The 26,393-nt window shown below is 34.9% G+C and overlaps 1 protein-coding gene across 3 annotated transcripts in view; it reads right to left on the bottom strand.

Annotated features, from left to right (window-relative positions):
• The window catches only part of SLC4A10 (solute carrier family 4 member 10), a 222,832-nt gene that overhangs the window by 4,937 nt on the left and 191,502 nt on the right, over window positions 1-26,393 (bottom strand). For all 3 annotated transcript variants that reach the window (XM_060106607.1, XM_060106609.1, XM_060106608.1), the window contains 6 exons: window positions 19,343-19,594; window positions 17,859-17,927; window positions 12,476-12,649; window positions 11,573-11,695; window positions 3,470-3,537; window positions 834-950 (listed from right to left, as the gene is read on the bottom strand). In XM_060106607.1, coding sequence (XP_059962590.1) covers window positions 834-950; window positions 3,470-3,537; window positions 11,573-11,695; window positions 12,476-12,649; window positions 17,859-17,927; window positions 19,343-19,594 — 803 coding nt within the window. The remainder of the gene's footprint in view (window positions 1-833; window positions 951-3,469; window positions 3,538-11,572; window positions 11,696-12,475; window positions 12,650-17,858; window positions 17,928-19,342; window positions 19,595-26,393) is intronic.

Genomic DNA, 26,393 nt, shown 5'->3' with positions numbered 1-26,393 from the left:
TGACAAAAATGTAATATAAAAATTAAGTAGAAAAAGTTAATTTAAGGTCATGAAAATAAAGGAAATTAATAATTAAACACTGTCCCAAATCCCTCAATCACTCTTTAATAAGAAGGAATATCGGCATAATACAGAGATTTTTCTTCAGATCAACATCTAAGAAGACTGGATGGTTTGAACTCTTATTTATACATTCTGGAAAATGCAGTTGGGAATCCTGTGATGACTCTTGATATTTAAGGACACACTCTTCCCACCTCATGCATTTAAAACTATCATCCACAACTGCAGGAGTTGTTTCTAATGTTTGCATACAGAGAAGAAAAAATGGATAAAACTTTCTGGAACTGAAAGTTTTGGCGTAAAAAGTTTAGGGAAGGTTTTTCAGAGGGTTGGAATAAGGGACTGGAAATAATCTAAATACAAAATTACCATTGCATGTGCCATATAGGTTTTAAAAAGGCAACAGGAGAATGAAAAACGTGGTCAGACATCTAAGAGGGTCCTTAGAAGTGGGTGATGAGGGAATACACTAAAATCCTACTGCAAAAGAGTATGCCAAAATGAATGTCCAAAAATGTCCTGCATTGGGACTCCTTTATAGCACCATTTCTCCCCACTGTCATAGTTTTGGGGTGAGCTTTTAATTTGAAAGGGAGATGTTGAAAACATACCAACAAATGTGATCATTGCGATTTCTATCCACTTTTTAAAATAATTTTCTGAAAGATTTTAGATCTAAGTCCAATGGAAACCAATGCTATTCTTTTAACAGATTCATGTCATTAAATGACTGGGATCATTATAAATTCACATTATTTTAGAATTCAAACCTTTTAGAAGGAAAGCTTGACTCCTTATCTTTTGAGTTATCGGCAGTAATCAGAAGGTTCCTCCACAAGGCAGTCTTTGACATTTCATCAGAAATATTGATCACAGATGGATCATCTCTAGATAGGAGTTTACCCAAAATGAAATAATAAGCAGTAAATAAGAAACTGCAGTTATCTAGCAATAGACACTAAATATAGGACAGTCTTATGCCTCTGTACAGTATTTTTGATAATTAAAAATTAAGTATTAAATAGTTCTCTCCCAAAAAACTATGAAGAATAAAAATCTAAATGAAAGATTCTAAGTTATATAGAAACTGGTTTGGGGTACAGTTTTCCTAATCCATTTCAAATGACAGAGTTTAGCTTCTGCACGTGCATTGCTGGGCCTCTTGCCTCTACATTCATAGCCCAGCAGAGCTCTTCACCCCTCCCCTCAGACTCCACAGTGGCTCCCACCCACTCAAAGTAAAAGCCCAGTGGATGGGCTGTAAGGCCCTGTCCCTACCCGTACCCTCTAACTTCACCTTCTGCTATTACACCCCTGGCTCCTTCCTCTCCAGCCACAATGCAATGGCCTCCTGACTGTCCTGGGACACTACAGGCTTTCTGCTCCCTCAGGGCCTTGTACTTTCTCTTCCCTCTGCCTATAACGTTCCTTTACGTGGTATAACCCCTTCCTTCCTTAGTTCAAATGTCACCTGCTCAGACAGGCCTTTGCTGACTGCTCCATTTAAAATTTCTGTTTCCATCGCCTCATAGCAACCTCATCCCTCTTTTTTGCTTTATGTTTTTGTTGCACTTTTCACCATTTGAAATACAGTACTACATGACTTGTTCATTTGTTTATTTCCTGTCTCCCCCCCCAACCTCTACTCTACTTGAATATAAGCTTCATGAGAACAAGGATTCTTGCCCATTGGTCCACTGCTGTTCCCCCAAGACCTAGACAGAGCCTGGCACTTGGTATCCACTCAGTAAATATCCATTGAATAAATGAAGGCAGCCTGTGTATTTGACAGAGGTTTTCCCAAATGACTGGGAGAGCCTGTAATATCAGGGCCTGTACTATGCTGCATGCAGTTTTTACATATTAAAACTGCACCAATTATAGGTGCCATTTAGAACTCTCTAAAAGATTCCCAGGGCTAGAAAGACAACCAAATATCAACAGAGATAAAACACAGGACAAGTCAAAGAAAGTTTCATTGGGTGAGAAATCAGCGCTCTTCTTACCACACGTAAAAAAAGATTCTCTGCTGCGGAAAAAGTCATGTTCTACAGAAATTCTAAGCTGACCTCACATGCCCCTCATTGTGGACATTCTCAAGAGGGCAACAAATTCAATTTTTAAGAGGAACACTGAGAGTCTGAAGCAAAACAGGTCTCACAGGCTCCTTCCTTGCCCAATCTGGACATGTGTTCTTTAATACATCTAATTCATCCAGCCCTTGGTAACTCAAAGCATGAGATCAGCTAGTTTCCAAAAGAGCGTCATGTAGAATATAAGTTTTTCATGATATTATGTGAAAAAGAGTCTTGTGAGCAAAAGTTTAGAAAATGCTGGATACAACAAAGTTAAACTTTTTTTTTAAATGCAAGTACTAGAGTCTTTAATATGCCAATGTGCATTGTGAATCTCTAAATTAAAATGTGGTATGGAACATTTTTCAGGCTAATTAAACCAGAAAATCCTTTTAAGAGGGGTACCACAAGAGACTAGGTAGATTTCTATAGAATACAGTTGGGAATATGCTGATTCAACTAAACAATCAACAGGATTTTAAAATTTAAATATTGTAAAAAAAAAAACAAGAAAGAGAGAGAAAGAAAGGAAAAATGCCTTCTAGACTTGTGCTCACTCTTAAGTGGTAGATGATAATTATATTTTTTTAATCTAGGGAATATGGTCTTACAGTCAGACCCTGAAGATCCACTCCTATTTTTTAACACTATGAAAAATCTCCTCCTCAGACAAACATCTTCTATGTTTTTTTACTGGTATGGCTCTATATTACCCTTAAGCACTTTGAGCTCATATACATAATTTTTTGCCAAATACTTTCAGAAGTTTTATTATAACTTAGAGGAGTCTGCTTTTTTTCTTTTTTTGCTCTTTGTGCATAAAGAAGATTAGCACAATCTTCTTTATGGAGAGTTACATAAATATTTCCTAAAACTACTGGTAGAACTGAATCCTTCAATTCAGGAAATGGCTTATCTCTTTGGAAGTGTCTTTTTGAAGCGGTAAACGCTGTTTTTCCCAGAGTTCATTTACATGTGATGAATTCAGTAAATACCTAGCTCATTTATCCCAGAATTGAATCTTGACCTGACTTCAGGTACTACTTTCACAGAATATGAAAGAGAGCTTTCATATTCATTATAAAATAGGAGAAGACATCGGACAACAGCTCCCTGCCTCGCTTCATTTTAAGCAACTTGGCTATAGTCAGCGTCTAGCGGCAGAACTTAGTACTGGGACAGGGTAATCTAACACCTAGTTTCAGCTCTTTCTACTCTAACATAATGTCAACAAACCTCTATAGTAATCCACACATACGAAATTCTTAAGTAGAGTGTATAACAACACATTCCATTACTCATATTGGTGTGTTTTTACATTTATATCTTACCTATAGTGCCCTTCCAATGGGAGTTGTACTGTGCCCTCATCTTCCATAGCTAGCATACTTTGTTCTTCCTGGCAAGATAAATGTAAAATATACAAAAGTGAACCTGATGAGTCTCCACTTTACATTAAAGAAGAAACAGAGATTAATGTTTCACTATCTCATTAACCTCAGAACCTTCCACTTTGTTTGCATTTATTAATGTTAGCACAGGTCTTTTCAATAAAGCATCAGCTACCAAGAACATAAGTAATTAATGAGTCTTATACCACAAAGTAATTTAAATGCTAACAATAACCTCCTTCATGTCACTCAATGTAAAACATGGTTATTTTCCAAGAAGATTTTTTTTTTAAATAATCTAAATTTTACAAGGACAAACATATGGGTAATGTAATCGTTTTCATTGTTGAAATTACATTCCCAGAATGCTGTTAGGAAGGAATGAGAGATGTATTTAGGGCAGTGGTTTTCAAACTTTAGTTTATAACAGAATCACCTGGAGGGGTTATTAAAAATACAGATTACTGGGCCGCACCTCCAGAGTCTGATTCAGTCGGTTTGGAGCAGGGCCTAAGTAACACATCTAACAAGTTTCCAGGTGATGCTGATTATGCTGGTCTGAAGACAATACTTTGAGACTTGGAAATAGACAGTAGAAGATATCTTCCTCTATGGACCAAAACACAGGAGTGTTTTCCACTTAGACTCATCGTAAGCTTTTGTTTTAGGCCTCAGATTTCTTCTTACAATGACAATATTCCACCCTTCCCCAAAGGATGGTAATGCTTCATACATTCATTTCTTCATATCTAATGTTTTAAGAGTATATCTTTGGGATGAAGATAATCTTATGTAGCACTGAAATGTCCTGGTTTAGTTTTCAATAATGTTATAGTTAACCTTTTTCCATGTACCAAAAAATAAATATAGTTATCTCCAGATTATAGCTCCTATTTAATGCATTTATTTTCAAGTGGGTCAATTAGGAATGTTCAAGTTTAGAGAACTATTTGGGGCCATTTAAAAATGTTAGAATCATTGGCTCTAATTCCAGAACTGGAATTTTAAGTTGTGTAGAGATGAAGAGCTAGGTGACTTTCCTGACCAAATGGAAACTGAAGACAGAAAACAGGGAAGGCCCTGGAGCCTCATTGCTTTCCCTCTTTCAGTAGCTTAGCAGTAGCTTGGCTGGTCTAAATCAGGTTCCAGAAACACATGACCTTTGGCTGATGTCATAATTCCTGGCATGCAAGACTGTTCCTAGGGTCCTCAACTTGCATGCTGCCTAGTCTAAAGAACCATTGCCATATTTCTTGTTACTTAAAGATACAGTGTTTTCTACAGTCTCTTCAGCTAACCTATGAATATATAACGTAATGTGTGGGCAGGTCTCGTTTTTACTCTTGAAGTGCTCTCCCTACACATCCAACCTGTGACTAAGGCAGGCTCCCCTCTGCTGGAACCTTAGCCATGCTGCATACAGAATATGTATGCTCAGCCTATGCTGTGAATAATGGAGAGGCCAGGGGACTGTATGAGATCTGCTACTTCTCTGCTTATAAACTACACCCCCCCGCCCAAACACAATGTTATATGTATACTCTGTGGTACTCTGTGGTACTATGGGCATGTGTCTGTTACCCCTTTGCATTACAGGAATTCATTCTATTCTCTTTCCCTGTTACTTTTCAAGGAAAATTTTTCTTTTAAGACCTCTCAGATGTACATTATTTCTTAGGTATTATGCCTATTCCCCATGTTATTTGGAGATACCATTAGTACTAATTCATGGTGAGTAGACAGTATCATTGGTTTGAAATTACACGTTTAAGCATTTGAGCAGAGCTAATCTGTAGTCTAAAATGATGTATGCCTTGCATCATTGAGGCCATGGGCAGAACATATGTATCCTTTCAGGAAGAAAAGGTTATCTTAATGCACATGGAGGAACATAAAGAGAAAATATTCAGCAACCCCAAACGCTATTTAAGTAAAACCAAATACAAACAAAATGTAATTCTTTCCTTGGTTGTCCACTGAAAGGTAAGCTTGGTATGTAGTATCTTTTCTGACCAACTTGGAATAAAATGTCAAGAAGTCAGGTAGAAAAGGTTTAATAAAAAGTAAAATTCAAAAAAAGCTGAAGAAAAGAATGGTGCCATCAGTGCTTAGGTTACCTGGCAGCAGAAAACTAAGGCTCGAGATTCAATCTAACAGCAAAAAATTGGACCAAAGCTTTGGGAACAATTTTGGTTTTTTCCTCAGATGATTTTCCACTTTTCTCTCAAATTGCTTTCAATAATTATTTTGCACTCTGTGGCTTGTTAGCATGTGTGGGCTTTATACTAGTCATAATTCTATCCAAACAAAAACTCATCACCTCTAAAGATAGCATTTCCAAGCCATGCTTATCTGAAGAGAAGGGTGGCAGAGCAGCCGCTGCCTTCAGTGCCAGAAGGAAGCTGGGTGGGCCCCAGAGCTCGGGGATAGAGGGCCGGCTGCATCCTAGGCAGCACTGCGAGGAAGCCAAAAATTGAGACTTTCTGGGGAGGAGCAGTCAAACCAGGCACCAGCCGTCATGACAATCACAACCTAGTTTATCTCAATCATACAGGAAAAGAGAGAGAAAGCAAAAAAGCTTACTGGGTATCCTTCACTTTATAAGTCTGAAGTATCCTAAAATGAGTTCCATTCAGCATTTCATTTACACAGTGTCCATCAAAAAATATGCTGAGCTCTACAACATGGAGATTTTACAAAGGATGATGATCAAAATTTACCCAAGAGCACCTGGGGGGTTTTGCCAATTTGACTAGAGGAATGTTCATATTCTGATTTGAACACCATCTTTTAATTAAGATAGCCAAAGCATTGTTCGGATACTAAATAAGTGAAGGACAATTAATGCTATATCCAGTAAAAGGCAGAAAAATAGAGGCTTAAAAACAAATCTATTCAATAGCACTCAAATATTTACTGAGTATGTATTATGTGCTAGGCACACAGGGAACAAAAATAATAATCCAGGAGCTATTCATGAATCCATTCAGCAAATACGTATTAAGCATGATCTTCAAGACAGGTAATCTGCTAGGTACTGGGTATACAACAATGAAAAGAAAGCCATGAACCCTACTCTCAGAGGATGAGAAGGATCACTGTAAAAAGTATAGGACCAGAGGCAGTGGTATCTGGGCCAGTCTTATCTGATCAGTTTGGTAATAGAAAGGAAGAAATTTAGGTGGGAAGAAACAATATGGGTCAAGGATAAAAGGTAGGAATAAATAGGACATGTTTGCACGACAATGAACAACTAGCCTGGCTGGGGCCAAAGGCTTGTGCTGAGTAGAAAAGGAAAATAAAATCAGGGTTAAATCGTGGTGTGTTTTGATGAATAAGATCTTATATATAAAATTACATCATGAATCTGAATTATAGTTTGTGATTATAGTGTAAAAAATACAATTCATATATTATGATACCTAACAAATGCTCTACCTAGTGAAACAGGTAACATTTGTTACTGTATCCATTTCTCATGTAAAGTCTGTATTTGTATCTATGTAGGAGCCCTCAAATAGGTCAAAGTACAAACAACAGCAGCACAGAGCCAATGTTCATAAAGATGTCTATCGTATTAGAGAGAGAAAACATTCAGCAGTTTTAGAATTCATAGATCTTAAAAAATGGAAGGGACTTCAGAAATCAAGTTGAACCCCTTTATTTTACCCAAGAAGACAACAGGGCCTACAGAACCTAAGGAGTGTTTGATCATTTCCTTCCCCAATTACTAATAGAACGGATAATGCTACAAGCATCACACACACACACACACACACACACACACACACACACACATACACATATACATACACACTTATAATAATTTGTAAACCATAAAATGTTATATTTATAAGAGGTATTCCTTAAAATTTCCAATACGTAGAAGGGCCAATACATACAACAACTCACTTTAACAATGAAAACTGAAAAGAAAAAATGGGGAGGAGGAGTAGTCTATATAGAATTCATATAGATGGATGCAACATGTTTTTTCATCAGAATATTTGATTTAGTTTCTCTAATTGACTTATCTAAATTATTATAAAATACAGTAATTCTCAGATTTAGAAGACTATATTCTGTTGATGTAAAGTCTGTGGGTTTAGGAAAGGTCTTGCCTTAAATTTTACACACATCAGAATCACCTAGAGGTCTAGTTAACACAAAATCTGGCCCTATCTCTAGAGTTTTGACTCAGTAGGCTTAGAATTCAGATTGTAACAAGTTGACAGGTGTTGGCTGATACATCAGAGGTCATGGGACTACACTTTGAAAACCACTGCTTGAGGAAGAAGAATATGCTTGCCTTGCTCTAAGATTCAATTAGAAATAACATTTGCCTGTGCAATAATTAGGCCATGCTTCCCAAATCCACAACCAATTCTGATCTTTCTGAGCAGTAAGACATGCTCTCTAATTTGTTTAATTGCACTTGCTTTTAGATTGCTTTTCCATCTTCTTGGCCTTGCTCATGAGACTGCTTCATACAGATCACAAGTCCCACTTGCCCCCCTCCTTTTTTTCCCTATAGCATATATGTTAGCGTGAACCTCCCACAAACCAAGAGGTGTCAATATCATGATCACTGCACAGAGTTGAATTTCCAGAATTTATCTAACGTTAACCTCCTTCTCCCTCACCGAGGAGCAAACATTCTGCTGGGGCTTACTGCTTTAACAGCAGCCCTTTTGTCAAATGTGTACAATGTCCTAGAGAATACTGAAGTGGGAAGGAAAGCGTGTTGGTACTCTGAGCACATTTGGACATCCAGAATTTGATTCTGCAGTCTTCCCTTTACACAGAGCAATGTGCAAAATGTCAGGGTTCCAATATTCATTTCTATCCTGATTATAATCCTTTCTTTCTAAAAACTGAAGCATATGCATATGCATATGCATGAAGTACATGAAAATTTGGAACAGAAGCTCTGCGACCTTGGACTGGCCTGTGTAGCTATTTATTCTGCTTAACTCATTATTGAATTTTAAGGTCAAACTAATGTTTTCTCAGTGCCATAAGACCAGAAGTGGGCTACTGATAGTAAAACCTTGGATGATAAAGGTACAAGCTTGTAACTATCATCAAAAGGACAAGAGGTGAGACTATTTTAAATTCAAGTCTCAGGGAGCTGAGACATTTCTGCTCTTTACCATCTTTCCAGATCACAATCAAAGTTATGCAATTAATTTGAGCAATTGCAGAAATACAACATTTTTTGGAGAACTTGTTCATTTACCACGTTAATGTACAATCTCTTGGAAGACTGGGCCTTGGTATAAGATGCCAAGTAAGAAGATCACATCCTTCAGTGGAGTCCATAGCCTCAAGCAAATGGAATACCAAGATCTGGGTGACCAAGTAGAAATTCAACCAGAATTCAAGTTTTAGTGTAAGCCTTCTTAAATCTTCCTACTCTCTATACTGATCATATTCTTTTAATACTAATTCCAAGTTAGAAAGTTAATATCTTTAATTTAACTTCTCTCCACTTGTCAGATGGAGAATTATCTTTCTTTGCACTGGTCAGAACTATATTTTAATGTTCAATTATGGATTATTTCTTGACTGTATTATTTGCTTACTTGTTTCTTTCCATGTACTGAGGATCACATTAAAGTATCATCATATTAATCTATTTGAGAATTTAAAGGTCTGTAAACCTGCCTGATTAGTGTATTACAAGGCATTTTCCCTTACTTTTTCTCATACTCCGAACCGAAGGATACAGCTGTAACTTTGCCTCAATAAATCTTTAATCTCTTTTTGAATCCTTTTAGAAAACTTGAGTTCTAGGAATTTTAGTAATATTTAATTACTTCTAAAATCTTTATATAATCAGAAAACAGTCAACACCCCATTGGCATACAATGAGTTTATAATATAAAAAGGTTAGAAGCTCATTACATAGCATCTCTGCCTATCTGAAGTTAATAAATTCCAAAATGGACATATGGCACACGTACATATAAGTACCATACATATGTAGCTATGTGAATGGTTCTGGGCATTGGAAACGGCAGATTCTAATACATTTATGATTACTGTCAAATTTGTCCTCTCCTATTTCACAGACATATAAAGAAAGAATCTGAAATTTTCTTTGAATGAAAAAAGGGAAGAATATTAAGCATAATATATTATATATACATATTATTTTTCTTTTTACAAAGTTTTAGAAGGGCAAGAATGTTCCATGGTACGGATATGGCCTAAGGAGAATGCTGTAAAAGGAATGATTGTATGCCTGGGGCTGTTGCTAGCTTATTCCTACAGAAGTAGTTGAGACATTTGACAGGAAGTCAAAGCAGGAAAATAAAGCAAAATTACATTTGTAAGTTACTGCATCAGAATACTTAATATTCTCATTATCAGAAAGACTAGGCAGAAGTTTGTGGTCAATGAGTTTTGTATTCAAAGTTGTCTTCCTTGGAATTTAAACCTTCTTAGAAATTTTTTTCAACCTGAATAAATTTTAATTATGTCAAGCATGGATACTTTAAGGCTTTATTGTTTTTATATTCTTGTGTCTATTTATTTACATTTATTTTATACCAAATTCTGTCATATTCTTCTTGAACAGTATCTGAGGATGAGAGCAAGCCTTTACTAAAGTCCTAAAAACAAACAGAAATTATCCAAATATCCTAGTTAAAGCACTATTAAAAAAAAAAAAAACCTCTCATACTTAAATGAGAATATATCAACTTGGAAAAATAGTTAAAGCACTATTTTTAAAAAATTCTCATACTTAAGAATATATCAAACTTACAAAAATAAAGAAACATGATAATTTTATAATGACATTTTTAACATTATATAAGTATTGCTAGGAGTATGATACTAAGTATGACTTCTACAACATTTGGGAAAATTGAAATAGTCATATAGAATTAAGATATATCATTACGATCAATCTTTAAATGTGGAATCCGTTGTCGGAAATAGGACAACATGGAAAAGTGAAGAAATGCCAGACAGTCACATATTATGTAGACTTATCTGTAATCCATTAGACTCTGTGGCCTAATCTGGACTCATCTAATGGCTAAGTAAAACCTAAGACCATTGAAATGTTTGCAAACAAATTCCCCAAAGGAAAGAGGAATATACCTATGGTTTGAGAAAATACACCACAGGTAGGAAACTGAATACATTTACTGACTGCCGTATAGGAGAAGAAAAAATGGAAAGAATAATGCGTAAGTCTCACCAAGTATTTTCTTTCATATTCATTTCCAGTTACATGAAAATTTTATTCTTATATTTTACAATCTATGGACCTGATCATTCTGCTAAATGATGAACTTGTCATTTTTTTCATTTTTACTCTTTGTAGTTTTTACATACTTTAAAAAATATTATGATTACTAGCCTTCAAAATAGACCCAAGCTTATACATGAATTTAAATGTCATAAAACTTAAAACCAATTGTTTTAACTTATGAAACACAATAGGATAAATCAGCAGTCTGTGAAAGTAATTAAATACCCAAAGTTTCTCTAACAACATTTACTCAAAGCACTTTGAAAGCAAATCAGATCAACGTGTTTTCCTCTTAAGCATTTCATCTATTTCAAGAATAACTAATTTAATCTTTTAATTAGAATTAGAATCTTTTTATTAAAACTTTGTTCCCTAGGAAAATACCAACAGTAATAATGTCTTTTTTAAATTTCTTCTCACATATTCAACCAAAAAGCAATCATTGCATGATTATAATTTGGAAACATTTAAGCATCAATGAGTTTCTGAAATCCTGGAGGAATCAGAAAAATAAACTTTGCAGTTATAAGGATAGTGAAGGACAAAGTATTTGCATATTTCATTAGGGTTTGGTTTACTCATGTAAGATATGTCCTCTCTCTGTTCAAGTTCCAGCTTGATGATTTTAAACATCAATCTTCCAAAATAGTCCACCTGTGTTTGTTAGTAGTCACTATCTAAAGCTAAACACAAAAATTTAGCTTTGCAAAGAGCTATTACTGCACAAGTGTTCCTTTTTCTTTCCTTTATAAGATACTGATTTTGCTCTGACTTACTTCTTTTTCAGCATCTTCTAGTTTCTTTTTCTTACTCTCAGGCATTAAATCATCCAACCAGCTGAGTTCCCGTTTGGTAAACAGAAAGTCCATCAACTTTCTTACAAATACCAGAGCTAACACCTGAAGTAAATAATAAAACAGTTTAAAACCGGGAAAAAATATAAATGGGAGGTTTAGATTTGTTTGGTTTTTGGTACAAACAAGTCAACTTCAATTAGGGCTGACATTAAAGTGAAATCTGAAGATATGTGCATATAAAAGATATTGAGTGTACTTTTGCTTCCTTCACTTCCTTTTCTTACCACATCTCCAGAATAATGGCTATCATTTTACCCATTATACGAGTCATTTAAAGAAGCAATGAAAAAAACTATATATTTGACTGTTTCCTTAAATACACATAGTTAATAGTTTACATTATTTTAAATGAACATTAAACCATTATTACCTATGCTGATGATATTTTAAATTACTTATAGTAATTCAAATTCACTTTATTTTTGAAGTATTTGAAACTGGTTTAAAATAGTTAATAAAATTTGATTTTATATACTCCAATAAAGATGTTAAAAAAATTTAATTTCAAAACTCCCCTTACATTTTCAAATTTGCTAGTATATCTTTAAAGTTAAATTTTGAAAGTTTACATTTTCCACCCAACTTCAATTAATTCATACTACTGCTAATATTCAGAATGATAGAGATGAAGCTAGTATGAATCACTGAAATTCATGTATAATCTGAAACCCAATCTTAGTTACTAGTTTTAGTGACTAAAGTTTATACCAAGATTTCCAAAAATTGTTCAAAATTATTCTATTGATCCAGTTTGTTCATGGATTTTCACTGAGAGCAGAAAATCAGAGGAGGAGAAAAAGAGTTGAGTTAGAAGTTTCATACCATCATGGGAAAGACAATAGCAGCTCTTGAAACTTTGATTATCCACAAAAGGCCAAGGCAACTCATCTGAATAACTGTGAAGAGATGGACTTTTCGAAGTGGTACATGCCTTAGATATATAAAATCTGGTTGATGTTTTGCAGGCATCCAGAAGAGCTTTATTCTGTCGAAGAACTAGAAGATAAACAGACTAAATTGCTTTTTACAGACAGCAATAGAAGTAGGACAAGTAAATGTATAATATGGTCCAATATATGGTAGATCACACTTAATTTGACATCAGGACAATACTATTGTTAAGCGTACACTCTGAAATAATACAGTTTCAGTTTTATAATATGCCACATTTTCTTGAATATGGACACATGTTATAATTTAAAAGTTTAATAACATTAAAGCCAATGCTAAATGTTGCTCCCTCAGAGAGTATAGCCTTGAAAGAAAACATTATCATCATCCTCTTCATCATCACAGCACAATTTCTTCTTTTATCTGCCCCTTAAGCACTAGGGTTTCCTGGACTCTTCTTTCCTGAATAGCTCATCCGTACCCATTGTTTCAACTTTCACATACTTGCTAAAGACTCTCAGACCTCAATTCTACTTCAGCTCTGTCTGTCTTCAGCTCTAGACCCATATCCAGCTGCTGAGTAGGATGTTTTGACCTCCTTAGTTTGACTCTGCTGTTTGGCCTTGCCATTTTGATCCCCAGCAAGGTTTTGGTGCTGTTTCTAAAAATACAAACATCTTGGCCATAAAGATTTAACCTAGATGAATTATTGTTAATAAACTATTTTTCAGAGCAAATTTTAACTCCGTTTAATTTCTTGATCAAATGTAATCTTCAATCACATTTTACTTATTAACAAACTGTACAGCATGTTAGCTTTATTTTATGTGGATCATTTTGTTTAATTTTTCTCAGGCCAAATTTTGCAGTTTTCAATATTTCCAACAAGAAGCGATGATTTAGAAAATGACAGTTTCAATCACTGTCAGTTCTATATCATACCATTTCTACAGGAATATCTCCTATGCATTTTAAGAGTAATATTAGATTTAGTTCTTAGCTACTTTATATAAGAAAATTGTAAGCAATTCTCATCAAATATTCCAAAATTACTCTAATATGCCAAGGAACAAATGCCCATGAAGTCAAGTAAGTGTTAGTGGCAAAACATCATGTTTGTCCAATAAAGATGTTAAAAAAAAATCATGTTTTACCAAAGCCTCCTCATATCCCAAATTCAACATAAACCCATCTTTCCTTCTGTGTGCCCTGTCTTACAGTGCAGCATGACCTGCCCTCAGGCATCTAAACCAGAATCATACATAGTTTAGCCCATCCACTGTTCATTTATTTATTCATATTCATTTATACATTCCAAAAAATTTGTTGAAAACCTTCTATGCAGAGTACTAAGTGCTGAATTAGTTTCTGGTTTATCCCTGTCTATATTGTCCACAAATATTTCACTGGGTCTTTTTATTTCTACCACCTAAATATCTCTTAAAATTACATGTCATTAAATAAATAAAACTCTGCGTGGTGGAGGTGGCAATAGGGAAGAAATAAAATAAAATCCTTGGGGTTATAACCGAATGTTTCAATTTCTATAGAACTAATTTTTCCCAGCCACCATTTCTCCATTTGTGAAGTTATGTTATTGCATAAATGTACTTCAGTGTGTGAGTGCTTCACTTGTTATTGCTTAAATGGCACATTTGCTTTACTTTGGATTCCTGAAGTGCTGGAGCGAATATAAATGTGGTTATATATCAGAGTACAGAAACAGCATTCATGAGAACACTAATCTGTTTTTTCTGCCATGTTGCACAGTGAGAAGCCTAGATAAGTTTCTTAATATTACAGAACAGGTAATGTATAGAGCCCTCCAACAAACAGGGTAACAAATGGACATGCTTCTTGAACTGTTGATATTCAGCACATTTTTAAGTATTATTACTCAAGTAATGATAATCATGCTAAACGTATTCTGAGTTTTGCATTTGCCTTTGATCTTGTCCTAATATCAGTATCCCGTTTCCCCATCCAGTTAAAAACAAAATACCAAATAGGAATTTCAACTCCCTGAGTTTTGGGCTCACTTAAATTTTCATTAACTCTGTTTCTCAGTGTGAAACCCTATTTGCTGTTTCATTGGTGTTATTTAGAACTCATTACACTTTTCTCATGGGCCTTTGATAATGTTTTCCTCAATTTTCATTTGAAAGATTCACACCCCAAATAATTCCAAAATTTGACATTCTTGTTTAGTTCCAAACCTCATGGGTATAAAATCATGTGAGTGGAATTAGGGGGAGAAATCTGTTGCAGCCTATCAAAATGATTTTACTTTGTTTCTTAAACTTCTGCTGCTGTATTGATGTGAGCCCGAGGCCTAATAGTAAATACTTTTCACTTACGGTTGAAATTAGTACCCATGGAACCTCTACCAAAGGCAAAAAAACCCCCCAAAACCCCAGCTAAACAAAACCTTTTTAATACTCTTCCCTATCTGCCTTACCAAACCAATTCTTTTAAAATATACTTTTCATACATGAAGTTACAGCTGAGCAAATTAAATGTAGTTTGAGTAAAATTAAATGCATAACACTTCTCAACCATCTCCTTCTCCCAAGTTAATTTTACCCAGTGGCAGGAGGAACAGAGTCATGCTATCTACTTTGGGTGTTCAGTGATCTTACAGTAACTTCATATTAAAGTTTTGTCTCGGTTCTGACATTCAGTAGTATCCTAAGGCTGAAGAGGTTTTCCTTCTCCCAAAGGCAGAAGCTGGTTAGTTGTTTATTCAGGAAAAGAGTTCCTGTGCTGCCTGACCTTCAGTGTTGAGAGTTTAGCTAAGCTATTCCACAGTGTTGCTGCTTCATCATCCATTTTGTTTGATCAAGCAACCTGAGGTGACCTTAAACTACCCTAACCCCTCATGCAAGTGTACGCCTTAGACAGCTGCCTGTAGAGTCGCAAATAGATATAAGTTCCTGATGTAGCTTCTCCAATGGCCCTTGTGATCAGCAACCTCCCCTGCCCCCCACTGCCTTCTCCTTATACACTCCTCAGATAAGACTCCCACAAAGCTTACCAAAACCCTGCTCTTTTGATTTGAAGAGTCCAATTCGGCCTTAGCCCAGGAACCCCAAAGCACTCCACCCACTGACCTTAATAAAAGCATGTGCCCCAGATCCTGTCTCCCTCTCTCTGTCTTCACTTTGTCTGGACCTCCCCATGTGGCCCCTCAAGGCCAGGTACTTCCTGTGTAGACCTGTGAGTGATAAACTTCTCTATTTCAGTTTCTCTTGTGGTCTGCTGTTGCACCGCAGTTCACCATCCAGCACCCTGTGCTCCACTTAAAAAGTGTTAATTTGACAAATTCATAGCACTTATTCAGATGACTTTTCCTCTGTAGGTCTCTGAATGGCAGTGAGTCTGGCTTGTCAAAGAAAACGTGATACTTTATATTGACTTTTAGCCAACAAAAACAAACTATACTTTACAATAAATAATCCTCAAAAGTAGTCTCTTTTTCAAGAAAATTTAAGTGTTTTGGCACAATAATGTTGTTATAAAACAAGATTATTCAAAGGCAAATTTAAGTCGAAACCTGTGTTAGTTCCCTAGTGCTGCTGTGACAAATTACAACTTGGTGGCTTAAACAATAGAAATTTATTTTCTCACAGTGTGGAGGCCAGAATTCCAAAATCAGAGTGTTGGTGGGCCATGCTCCCTCTGAAGGCAGTAGGGAAGAAAATTTCCTTGCCTCTTCCAGCTTCTGTTGGTTCCTGATGTACCCTGGCTTGTGGTGGCAAAATTCCAATCTCTGCCTCCACCTTTATGTGGCTTTCTTCCCTATGTCTCTCTGTGTCCTCTCCTCTTCTTATAAGGACCCCAGTCATTGGATTTAGGGTTCACCCTAAATCCAGGGTAAGCTCATTTTGAAATCCATAACTAATTACATCTGCAAAGACTCTATTTCCAAATAAGGTCACATTCTGAGATTCCAGGTGGATATGAATGGGGGGAAGAGGCACTATTCAACCCACTACAGTAACATAAGCAGGAATAATTTGTCAACAGCCTCCATAAAAATTTAGAATAATCTTGTGGTACTTTTGAAATGTGTCCACAAATTCTTTGGTATTATTCTCTTCAAGAGATGGACTCTAATTTCCCTCCCTGTGCATGCAAACTGGACACAATGACTTGCTTCTAACAAATAGAAAAAAGTGGAAGTGACCATGTGTGACATTGGAGATTGTCAATAGGCACAGTGACTTTGCCCTCATTCTCTCTCGTATTGTTCACTGGGATGGAAGTTAGTTTCTCTAGTGTGAGGACATTTAAGTGTCTGATGGAGAGGCCTCCTACCAATAGCCAGAGAGGAACTAATGTCTCTTGCCCTCAGCTATATGATAAGCCGTCTTGGACATCCACCTTCTAGTCCTATTCAAGCCTTCAAATGACTGCAGCTCTTGTCCACATCTTGATAGCAACCACATGAGACATCTTGAGCCAGAATCACCCAGCTAATAGGTTCCCAAATTCATGACCCACAGAAACTGTAAGATAATAAATGTTTACTGTTTTAAGCCACTACGTTTTATAGCAATTTGTAATGTAGCAATGAGAAATTAATACAAAAACTATATTTATTTAACCAATACTTAAACAATTAATAAGGTTTTCCTTATTTACTTACAAAATAATTCTATAAAGACAATTGTAATAACAACAGGAAAACAAACATAAAAGGAAAAAATATCACCCAGGAGCTCATTACCTTAATAAATTGTCTTTATTTCTCTACCTTCCTTCTTAATCCACCCACACTCACAGTTTTATAAACCTATCATAGCTACAACTCATTTTTCCACTTTTTCACTTTGCATTTCACCTTGTCATAAGCATTTTTACTGTGTTATTTTTATAGTCATCATAGTTATCAATTTTAAATTAATGTACCTTAGATAGCTTAATTATTTTACTGCTGTTGAATAATTGGGTTGTTTCCAATATTTTGATAATATGTGTTACAAGGAACATCTTTGTGCAAAATTTTTTTTCTGTTTTCATAGATAGATGTCCACATACATGATCACAGTATCAAAGATCAAAAGTATTTGGATATATTTTTAAATGTACTGCTATCTTTTTCTAAAAGGATTATAAAGTCTAAACCTTTTACAGTTTTAATATACTCATAGTAAACAAAAGTACCCTCAGATTATGAACCAGTTTGAAGAAATTTAATTGTAGTTTGAAAGCTGCTCCTCAGATAATGGCATGTTTTTAGCTACCACATGACTTAACATCAACAGACCTGAAGATAAGTCATCACAGATGTGCTTGTATTACTGTAATTTACCTGAATTCCTTTTAGCGATGAAGCACCCATATAAAGGAACACTCCATATAGCACTGGCATAGGAATAAACTGTAAAAGAACAATTAGATAAAAGGCACAAGTTATTTTCAAATATAATGTGGCCAATATATTCTGCACTTCCAAAGAAAAACACAGAAAAATAAATAAATATTTTAGAAACAGTATAGGGCAGAGCCAGAAGACATGGGTTAAAATCCCAGCTCTAAGCACTTTTTAGCTGCATAACCTTAGGTAAGTTACCTAAGCTCTCTGTGCCTTAGTTTCCCAATATTAGTTTCCCAATATCTAAAAAGGGGTAATAATAGGTCTGTTATAAGTATTTAATAGGTCAAAACCAATAAAAACACATATGATACGTAATAAACAATAAATATTAGCTATTATTATTATGCTGCTTTAGGGAAATTTGAATTTTGTTTCACAATGGTAAGATATTTAGATTAAAGGTGAAGAATGGAGCTAACATTTAGACATTTTTCCTACATTATACCAGATACTTGTAAACACGTGGATCGTTCAATTTTTCTCTTTTTATTGGAATACCTCAGCATCATTTTATTCTCTGTAATTACTTATATAACATAGAAATTAGTTCTTGCAAATTGTGTAAATTATTAAATAAATGTAAACTTGTATAAATTATTAAATAATTCAATTAGAATTTTCAAATTATGGACAACTAAAATGAGTTATAATTTAAAATACAATTAACACACCTTTGAAGTACCTGTCAAAATTATATGACAAAACAATTACTCTTTAATGCTCTTTAAAATGGATTCAACTATTTTATTTTATTTTATTTTATTTTTTAAGGATAGAAGTGAGACATACTTTATTTCATAAATTGAGATTAATTTTATACACAGAAAAATAGCTGTTAGTAAAATTATGATGGGGTTTAATAAACCCAAATATATTCAGTAAGTTCAGGATTCAACTACTTGAAACATAAAAAAATAAGTATGTATAATAATGATTTTCATGTAGTAGTTTTATGAAACATTTAAAATACAAAACTGCATATGTGGCCGTGACCATGACATTGCTTATCTCTGCACCTCCACCTTATATTAAGTAATATTAATTGCAAATATATCTGTCCACTGACAAGAAAATAGAAACTTTATTTTGTGTAGGCCTACAGTAAACTCAGGTCACAGGTCAGTCAGAGATGAGTGACTCTTTCCCATAACCTGATTTTCATTTCAAAATTACAATAATAATTTCCACATCAAATTTTACTCTGCCAGATTAAATTTTTTATGTATTTAAGGATTCTAAAATATAGCACATAATTTCCCTTGTTAAGAAGCTATATAAACATGGTAAAAAAAATTCATCACTTTCATCACATGCCATACAATATTTACAAATTGATGGCTTAGATTCAAATGAAATTTCTTAAACAATAATAAATATATTCTGCCTTCTCGCAAATTCATAAAGGCAGATTTCATTACCTTCAGAATACTGGTCATAAAGACTGACGAACCCATAAGAATAAAAATCATAAGCCCAGTAACCCTTTGCTCCCGAATGCCAAGAAATTTGGGTTGTTCTCCTGGAGCTGAACATTCTGATTCCAGTTTTAGGCTGTTGACATGAGTGATGGAGAGGACAGTGGCAGCCACAAACCACGGCAGGCCCATGATGGAGCACACACCAAGCATGACAGCCACCATTAATAGATCCAGATGGTACCCACAACCTTTCTGTTAAGAGAAAGAAAAGAGGATTCTCATACTACCTGAATTTGGCATAGAGACCAATGACACCACCACCATGGAATAGTAAAGAATAGAAAAGAAATACTATCTTGAATCTTGCATAACTGATTCTAAAATGCAAAATAAATTAAAAAGATAACAGTCTCAAAATATATAATCCACTTAAAGAAAAGTTGCAGGTGTTCCTACTGCAATTATGATTATAGTGGCTTCTACATATTTTAATAGGTTTAGTGTAATTCTGGCTTAATTGTACATTAGTTTCCATTCTATTTCTATTGAATAGATAAAGTCATTATCAAATACAGTCACTTCACTTTGGTTCCTTAAATGGGCAGGTTAATTTGCAATTCATATGTCTAGTCTTTCATCATTAATTCATATGAAAAATATTGAGCACCAATTATATACCAGGCATCAGGCTGAGAAAACAAAGTATGGGCTGTGTTCACAGCAGAGCTAAGAATGGCTTGGTTGTGACTAGAAACCACTTCCTGACAATACCCAAGAAGCCTTTCTGTTAATATCTCCTAAAGAAAAACTCTTCTTAAACCCTCAGTTTCCAATTGCCCTGTTTTGTCTCAATGGCTGACTTTTACTGGGAAAAATAATATCATAGAACCTAAACTTCCATATATACTCATTTTTATCTTAATATATTACTACTGCATCTTGTTCTCATCTGTTTCAGTTTCAGCACTGGAAAAATTTGGCCTCTCCTTAAAGTGATAATTTTTGTGTTTTCTGTCTCCTCTATGATCCTCCTGTGCTATCACTGGCCTCCAGATGTTGCAAACTTCGGAGCTTTCTTGAACCAGGCAAGAAATGTAAATGAGGAAAAATGGGTGCAAGGGAAATGTGGAGGTGTGGGGACCTGGAGACTGCTCCCTTGCGGAGGGTGATTAGCTAAGAGTTCTCTGAGGAGACAAATTGAAGAATGGGGAAGAACCAAGTTACCCTCTTCCTCCATCCCCCGGTAGGAAATTGACAGTGTAAAGCCTCAGAGGCAGCAAATGCTACTTTACATTCCAACTCTTAATGACTACTTCATGAGAGGTAGTGTAATAAAGTGCTTAAGGGTATAAGTTCTGGAGACAGGTGGCCTGGAATCAAATGCTGGCTCAACCAATGATCTTGGGCAAATCATTTAACTTCTTGTGCCTCTGTTTCCCTATCTGAAAAATGGTGATGATAACAGGAGACATCTTGCTGGGTTATTGTGAGAATTAAATAATTTGCAAATGATTTTGCACATCATTTAGAACAATGTCTGATATATTAGTAAGTACCCACTAAATGTTAGGGGCTATTATATTCTAGCAGTTGAACAATACACTTTTCTTTTGTATTCACTTGTTTCAAGGATCCTCAATAAAAATATATAAATGTTTCTTAAGGGCAGGTAAACTTGTCATACAATTTCTCAGTATATCTCAGTTTTTAGTGCAATCATTGACATACAATAAACAATCAAAAAGTTACGGATTGACTTTTTAAAAAGGAAATATGCATTACTGAAACAGTTTATAGAATCAAACAGGTATAATTTTAAAATAAATATAGCTGTTAAATTTATTATTATGAACACGAGCAAAAATTACCCATTATTCTAGAGGAATAATTTTGGCTTTTCTTACAGGCAGTTTTACCAAGCTGCAAGCAGTTTCTAGTTAATCTGAAAGCTATTATAGCCTGGAGGGTGAAACATACTGAGTATTTGATGTGTATTTGTCATGGCAGTGTTTTCTTTCTGCTATTTTATTTTGTTGTTTTATTAAGAAAAACACCCTTAAAATCGGTTGTACTTCCTTCCCTTTCTGCTTATCCCTGACAAATTATAAAAGTGTAGGAGATGACAGCGAGGAGAAAATGAGAGATACCACATAAGGACCTTTTCCTCCTGTACTGTCACCAATTCCGTGGCACCCCTCCTTGGGTCAGCTTAGCTGGGGCAATGCTCCAGTTCACCCAAATGCCTAAACTCAATTTCCCTTGTGAATATGACTCTAGAAACTTTTTTTGCTAGTAACTCGGGAGAGGTTTTCATTATTAAGAGATGGAGGGTGGGAAGAGAAACACCCTGGTGTCAGCATGACCAAAAAGTTGTAACTAGCTTCACTAGGGCCATACTCTGGTCCCCTGGTCCTTTTGCATTTTGGCAAATGTAGTTGCATAGAACTCAAATTTAAGTCCTATTAAAGGACCACATCTTAACCAGTTAGAGGAGTGTTTTGTCCTAGGAACTCTGGAGTGTGAAGAATATAGAACAGCGAAGGACCTGATCCTTAAGCTTCCACCGCTGAGGCAATACAATGTGAATGGTGCCCTCTGGGTGGTTTTGCAAAGTCTTGGTACTGCTAAGAGAGAATGGAAGAGGTGCAAGTAGCTGAGAGGTAAACATTAGAGGAGGGCAAAGGACATGGGGCCTTGAGAGTCAGGCTTGTGCGTTTAGCACACCCTGGACTCTCCCAGGCTCCATGCTCCCTATGGCTTAATAATATGAGGAAGGCCTTCTTCATGAGAGTGATTTCCTACAGCTCTTGTCTTATTGTTTTAAAAATATGATACAAACGTAAACAGTGGGATTCTAGATTGCAGGAAGCAGACAAAATAATGCTTTCCGAGGGAAGAATTTCCTTTTTAAATTTAGAAAGCAAGCTTTGTAAAGTCCAAGTAGATAATAAAAACAAAAATACAATTTCCCCCTGATTATGTTATACAACAATGGGAGCATCTTAATTTAATGTGAATCAAAGGAAATAAAGCAGTTCTGGCACTTCCACTAATTAATCATTATCCTTCTTCTTGCCTTTCATTTAAAATGTCTTTAAAAACATGGTCTTTGTAACCATATTATTAGCTGATAGGCATGCCAGCCAAAGGGAAGTATCCCTTTGTCAGAGAGAGAACTGTGCACCTTCTAACATATTTCTGTAGATTTTTTTTCTGAAATAAAGACAGAACCAGAGCTTCTATTCTCACATTCATCCATGAATCACAGGAAATGGACATATGGGAGGAAAAGGGAGCATAGCAACAGGTGATGCTGCACCAGACCCCACTAAAACCAACATGCAGCAAGACAAGAGGCCAGCCAAGAGGACCATCTGATACCCAGATGCCACTGCTGAAAAAATTCGTCTCAAAGCTTGGCAGCAATTTCCTGCATCTGTCAAGTTAACCACATAAAAGACTATAGATTGACATGAAGAACCAGGCTGACAAAGAGGGCAAAAAAGAACATATCAAACGCCATAATCATCAAGAGAATGTAGTGCCAAATGAATGTTGCAAATGCATCCATTTACTCAAGTGATCTGGAATTGTATTGCTGTTTATTAAAAATGATGTCAAAAGAAGCCTGAACTGTCTACAGAAACATGTAGAAAAGCCCACGGTTGTATCTTAACAGAAACTTTCTTTTCTGAAAGATAATATCTATCTATCCACTTTTAGAGAATGTACTTTTTTTTAAAAAGTGGATATTTTTAATGCTTTTCAAAGGGATTCAGTTAACCAATGCTTATTCCACTTCTCTAGGGAAGAAACAAACAAATGAGAAATGCTAGAGAGAGTATGAATTTACATCTATATACAATATAGATGAAATCTGTATTCTCAAGTTTTTACATTTGCAACTTCTGATACTTTTGAATGACCCAAAGGATCATGAGGTGCAGTGAGTTAGAGTTTTGCTAATCTTGAAATTCTTCATTCTGAGGGAGGAGTTAGTCACTTAGCCTGAGTTGGGGCTAGACTCTTCAGCTCAACACAGCTTTATTACGTATGCAGTATTACAAAATGATAAAGAGATTTTTAATGGCAGGAAAAAATCCTCTAAAAGAAAACCAACTACTGGATTTGGTAATGGAAGTGAAGAGAAAGTGAAAAGATCTAAAATATAAGTTTGGGAGAGATAAAGAATGAAATGATGAATTTCTAGGTGACTCGGATATGTGATGTAGACTTAGATACATGATGTGGCCTCTACCAGGTGCTTGATACAGAAGGTAGAAATCATCATTCATTAAACTATCTCAGGGAATGCTCCAACCAAGGTAAAAATGGGTTTTCAAGGGAGAAAAGAAAATAAGTAAAAGCTGAAAATGTGGTTAACTTGTGGTCTGGGGATATATTCAAGAAACATGTGTCTTTTTGTGACAATGTGGTTCAAGTTAAAGCCAGAGACTGTGCAAACACTTCAGGGAAGCAACAGGCGGGAGAGCGGCTATGGAACAAACCATTGCTCTGAGTAAAGAACATTCTGAGAAAGTGATTTTTTGCTGTTATTAACAGGAAAATCAGTAGCAGCAGACCACACTGTAGTGAAGCATAGAGAAGACAAGGGTTAAAGGCCAAAAAAAAAAAAGTGTTCAGTGTAGATAAAATATGTCTTCACTGGAAGGAACTTACTTTGCAAATATCCATATCCAAGGAGGAGAATGGGGTGTTCAGCCTCATAGTGGCCAAGAAAAGACTAACTCTTCTGCTTGTGGCAATGTAGCAAGGTTTATGATTAAGCCGGATTTGCTGTTTACTAAATTCAGGCTATTAAGAGGTAAAATATGAATCTTTTGATTACATAGCCATTTGTACAATAAAAAGTAATGTACAAATAATGTAATATAGTTTAATAATATAGTCTCAAGTTTGTTTCAGTGACAAAAATATTAAATGTTTTAGTTCTACATTTAATTTTATAAATGCAGATACTTGAAAGGACCACTTAAAGAATGCTTTATTATATTTTAGCTCTTCTATACGATATGTAAAGGGAAGGTAAATATAGTATATTTGTTGATCTGGAGTTTTGGAAAGTCTGTGAATGTCAAGGGCCTACCATGGGCTCATGAAGAACAAGGAGCAAGCAATATGTGATTTATAAGGTGGAGAGATCTGGAAACAGCAAGCATACAGGACAGCCAAAAAAGGTAACATCACCCTTGGCAATTCTTCATTTACTTCCACATTCTGTTTTAATGATTCCACTAATATTTAGAAAAAAATTTTACAAGGAAAATTTCTCAGTTAAATCAGTGATATTTCTGTCTAATTATAAAAGCCAAAAAAAAAAACAAAAAACCAACTTCCTTTGAAAGGGAAACAATGATTACATAGCTTACTTTCTTTCTAAAACAGGAGTCTTTTAGATCATTTTAAAACATGTGCCATACAAGGAAATATATATACTGCCATTAAAAATGATAATGTAGATTTATATTTATATTGTTGGCATTGGATAATTACCATTATAATGCTCTTATATAAAAACAACAAGCAACATATGTAGTATGAAAATACATATTTTGGTATATAATAAAAACAGAAATGGGAAAAATAGAAATGTCTTCAGTTTTAAAAAATAAACTGGTGTCTAGGAAAAATGTTTTCCTACTTCTTAGAGAGTAGCAGACTAACAGCATTCAACATTAAGTTCTTAACACCGGTTTTATAGATCTACTTAATCAACTACCTAACTTTAATAATTAAGTTGTGGTGGTATTTGCTTTTGCAGAAGGCTGATATTTTAAAAGCAAATAATATTTTTGAATGATTGATATTAAATAAGTTGACTATTAATTTGGAAATCTGAATTTCTTGTTTTGAGAGCTTTAAATGATTTAAAGTTTCTAATATTGAATAATGTAGTTCAGCAGTATTTTGGAGCCAGCTCATACAGACTTATAAGAACCAATTGTTTAATTTTCATATTTTTCCTGACTATTGATGTCACTTTAGTAGCTTGAAATGGGCCACGATGGGAGTATTCATATCATGAAAATCGGCAAACATTATAAATCAGGGTATTTCTTTTTATACACAGAGGACTGGTTGTTAAACATGTACCAGCACATCACTGGTCTATTTCCTAAGGCTTCATGTGATATTTTGGTAGAATACATCTTTAATAATCAAAAATTTTTTTGACAAAAACAAGAAGTGAATATGAACTCATTTAAAAAAAGGTTTTGAACATGCTTAAGTTACTTTCTACAAAGAGAATAAAGAATGCTCTTTATTTTAAGAGAGACACACACTCTCCCCAATATAATAGACAAAATTCCTTTTCAGTAAGATTTATTACAAATAACTGTGCTTTCTTATACTTATGTCATTACTACTTCCCATCAAATAGTTCAATCAATCTGATTTTTAAATCTTTCTAACAAACATACTTAAAAATTCTATAAAGTATGATTTCTGTTGCTCTGACGATGAAATTTTTCCTAGAGTTTAAAGAGTATGTGAAGATAGCTGACAATTATCCCATGATACCAGAAAAAACAAGATTGTGCTTGTTCTGTTTTTGTAAGGTTTGATTCAGAGTACTTTTAACCATTCAATGATGTTTTTGATTTTATTTAACATATTCCTATAAATGATAGTGCTCACATTACACATCTCAGGCAACTTGCACACCAGTGAACAGCTAGTTTTTCACAGTTGCAAAATGGCAGGGTCAGAATATAATAAATAAGATACATTCATATTTATTTTTTGTAAAAGAAAGTCATTAAAATCCGCACTAAAACTCAACAAAGATGTCACAAACTATAACATTTATGACTGGGTTTGATGTCATAGACATTATAGATGGAGGAACGACTAAAGAAAATGAGAATTATTTGAAGATGTAATTTGTTCCAAAATGAATGCAATCTAATAGACATACTTAGGGTCAAATAGAGAAATAGAAGAACCCCAGACGTAAGACAAATTGGTAAAGCTAAACTTCACCAAAATAGATTATTTCATTACAATGTGTTAACCATGGTAAAGAAAG

This window comes from Mesoplodon densirostris, chromosome 8, assembly GCF_025265405.1.
Source record: "Mesoplodon densirostris isolate mMesDen1 chromosome 8, mMesDen1 primary haplotype, whole genome shotgun sequence".
Taxonomy (NCBI): domain Eukaryota; kingdom Metazoa; phylum Chordata; class Mammalia; order Artiodactyla; family Ziphiidae; genus Mesoplodon; species Mesoplodon densirostris.
The sequence above is the reverse complement of the archived record's forward strand: the minus strand, read 5'-3'. Positions and strand labels throughout refer to the sequence as shown.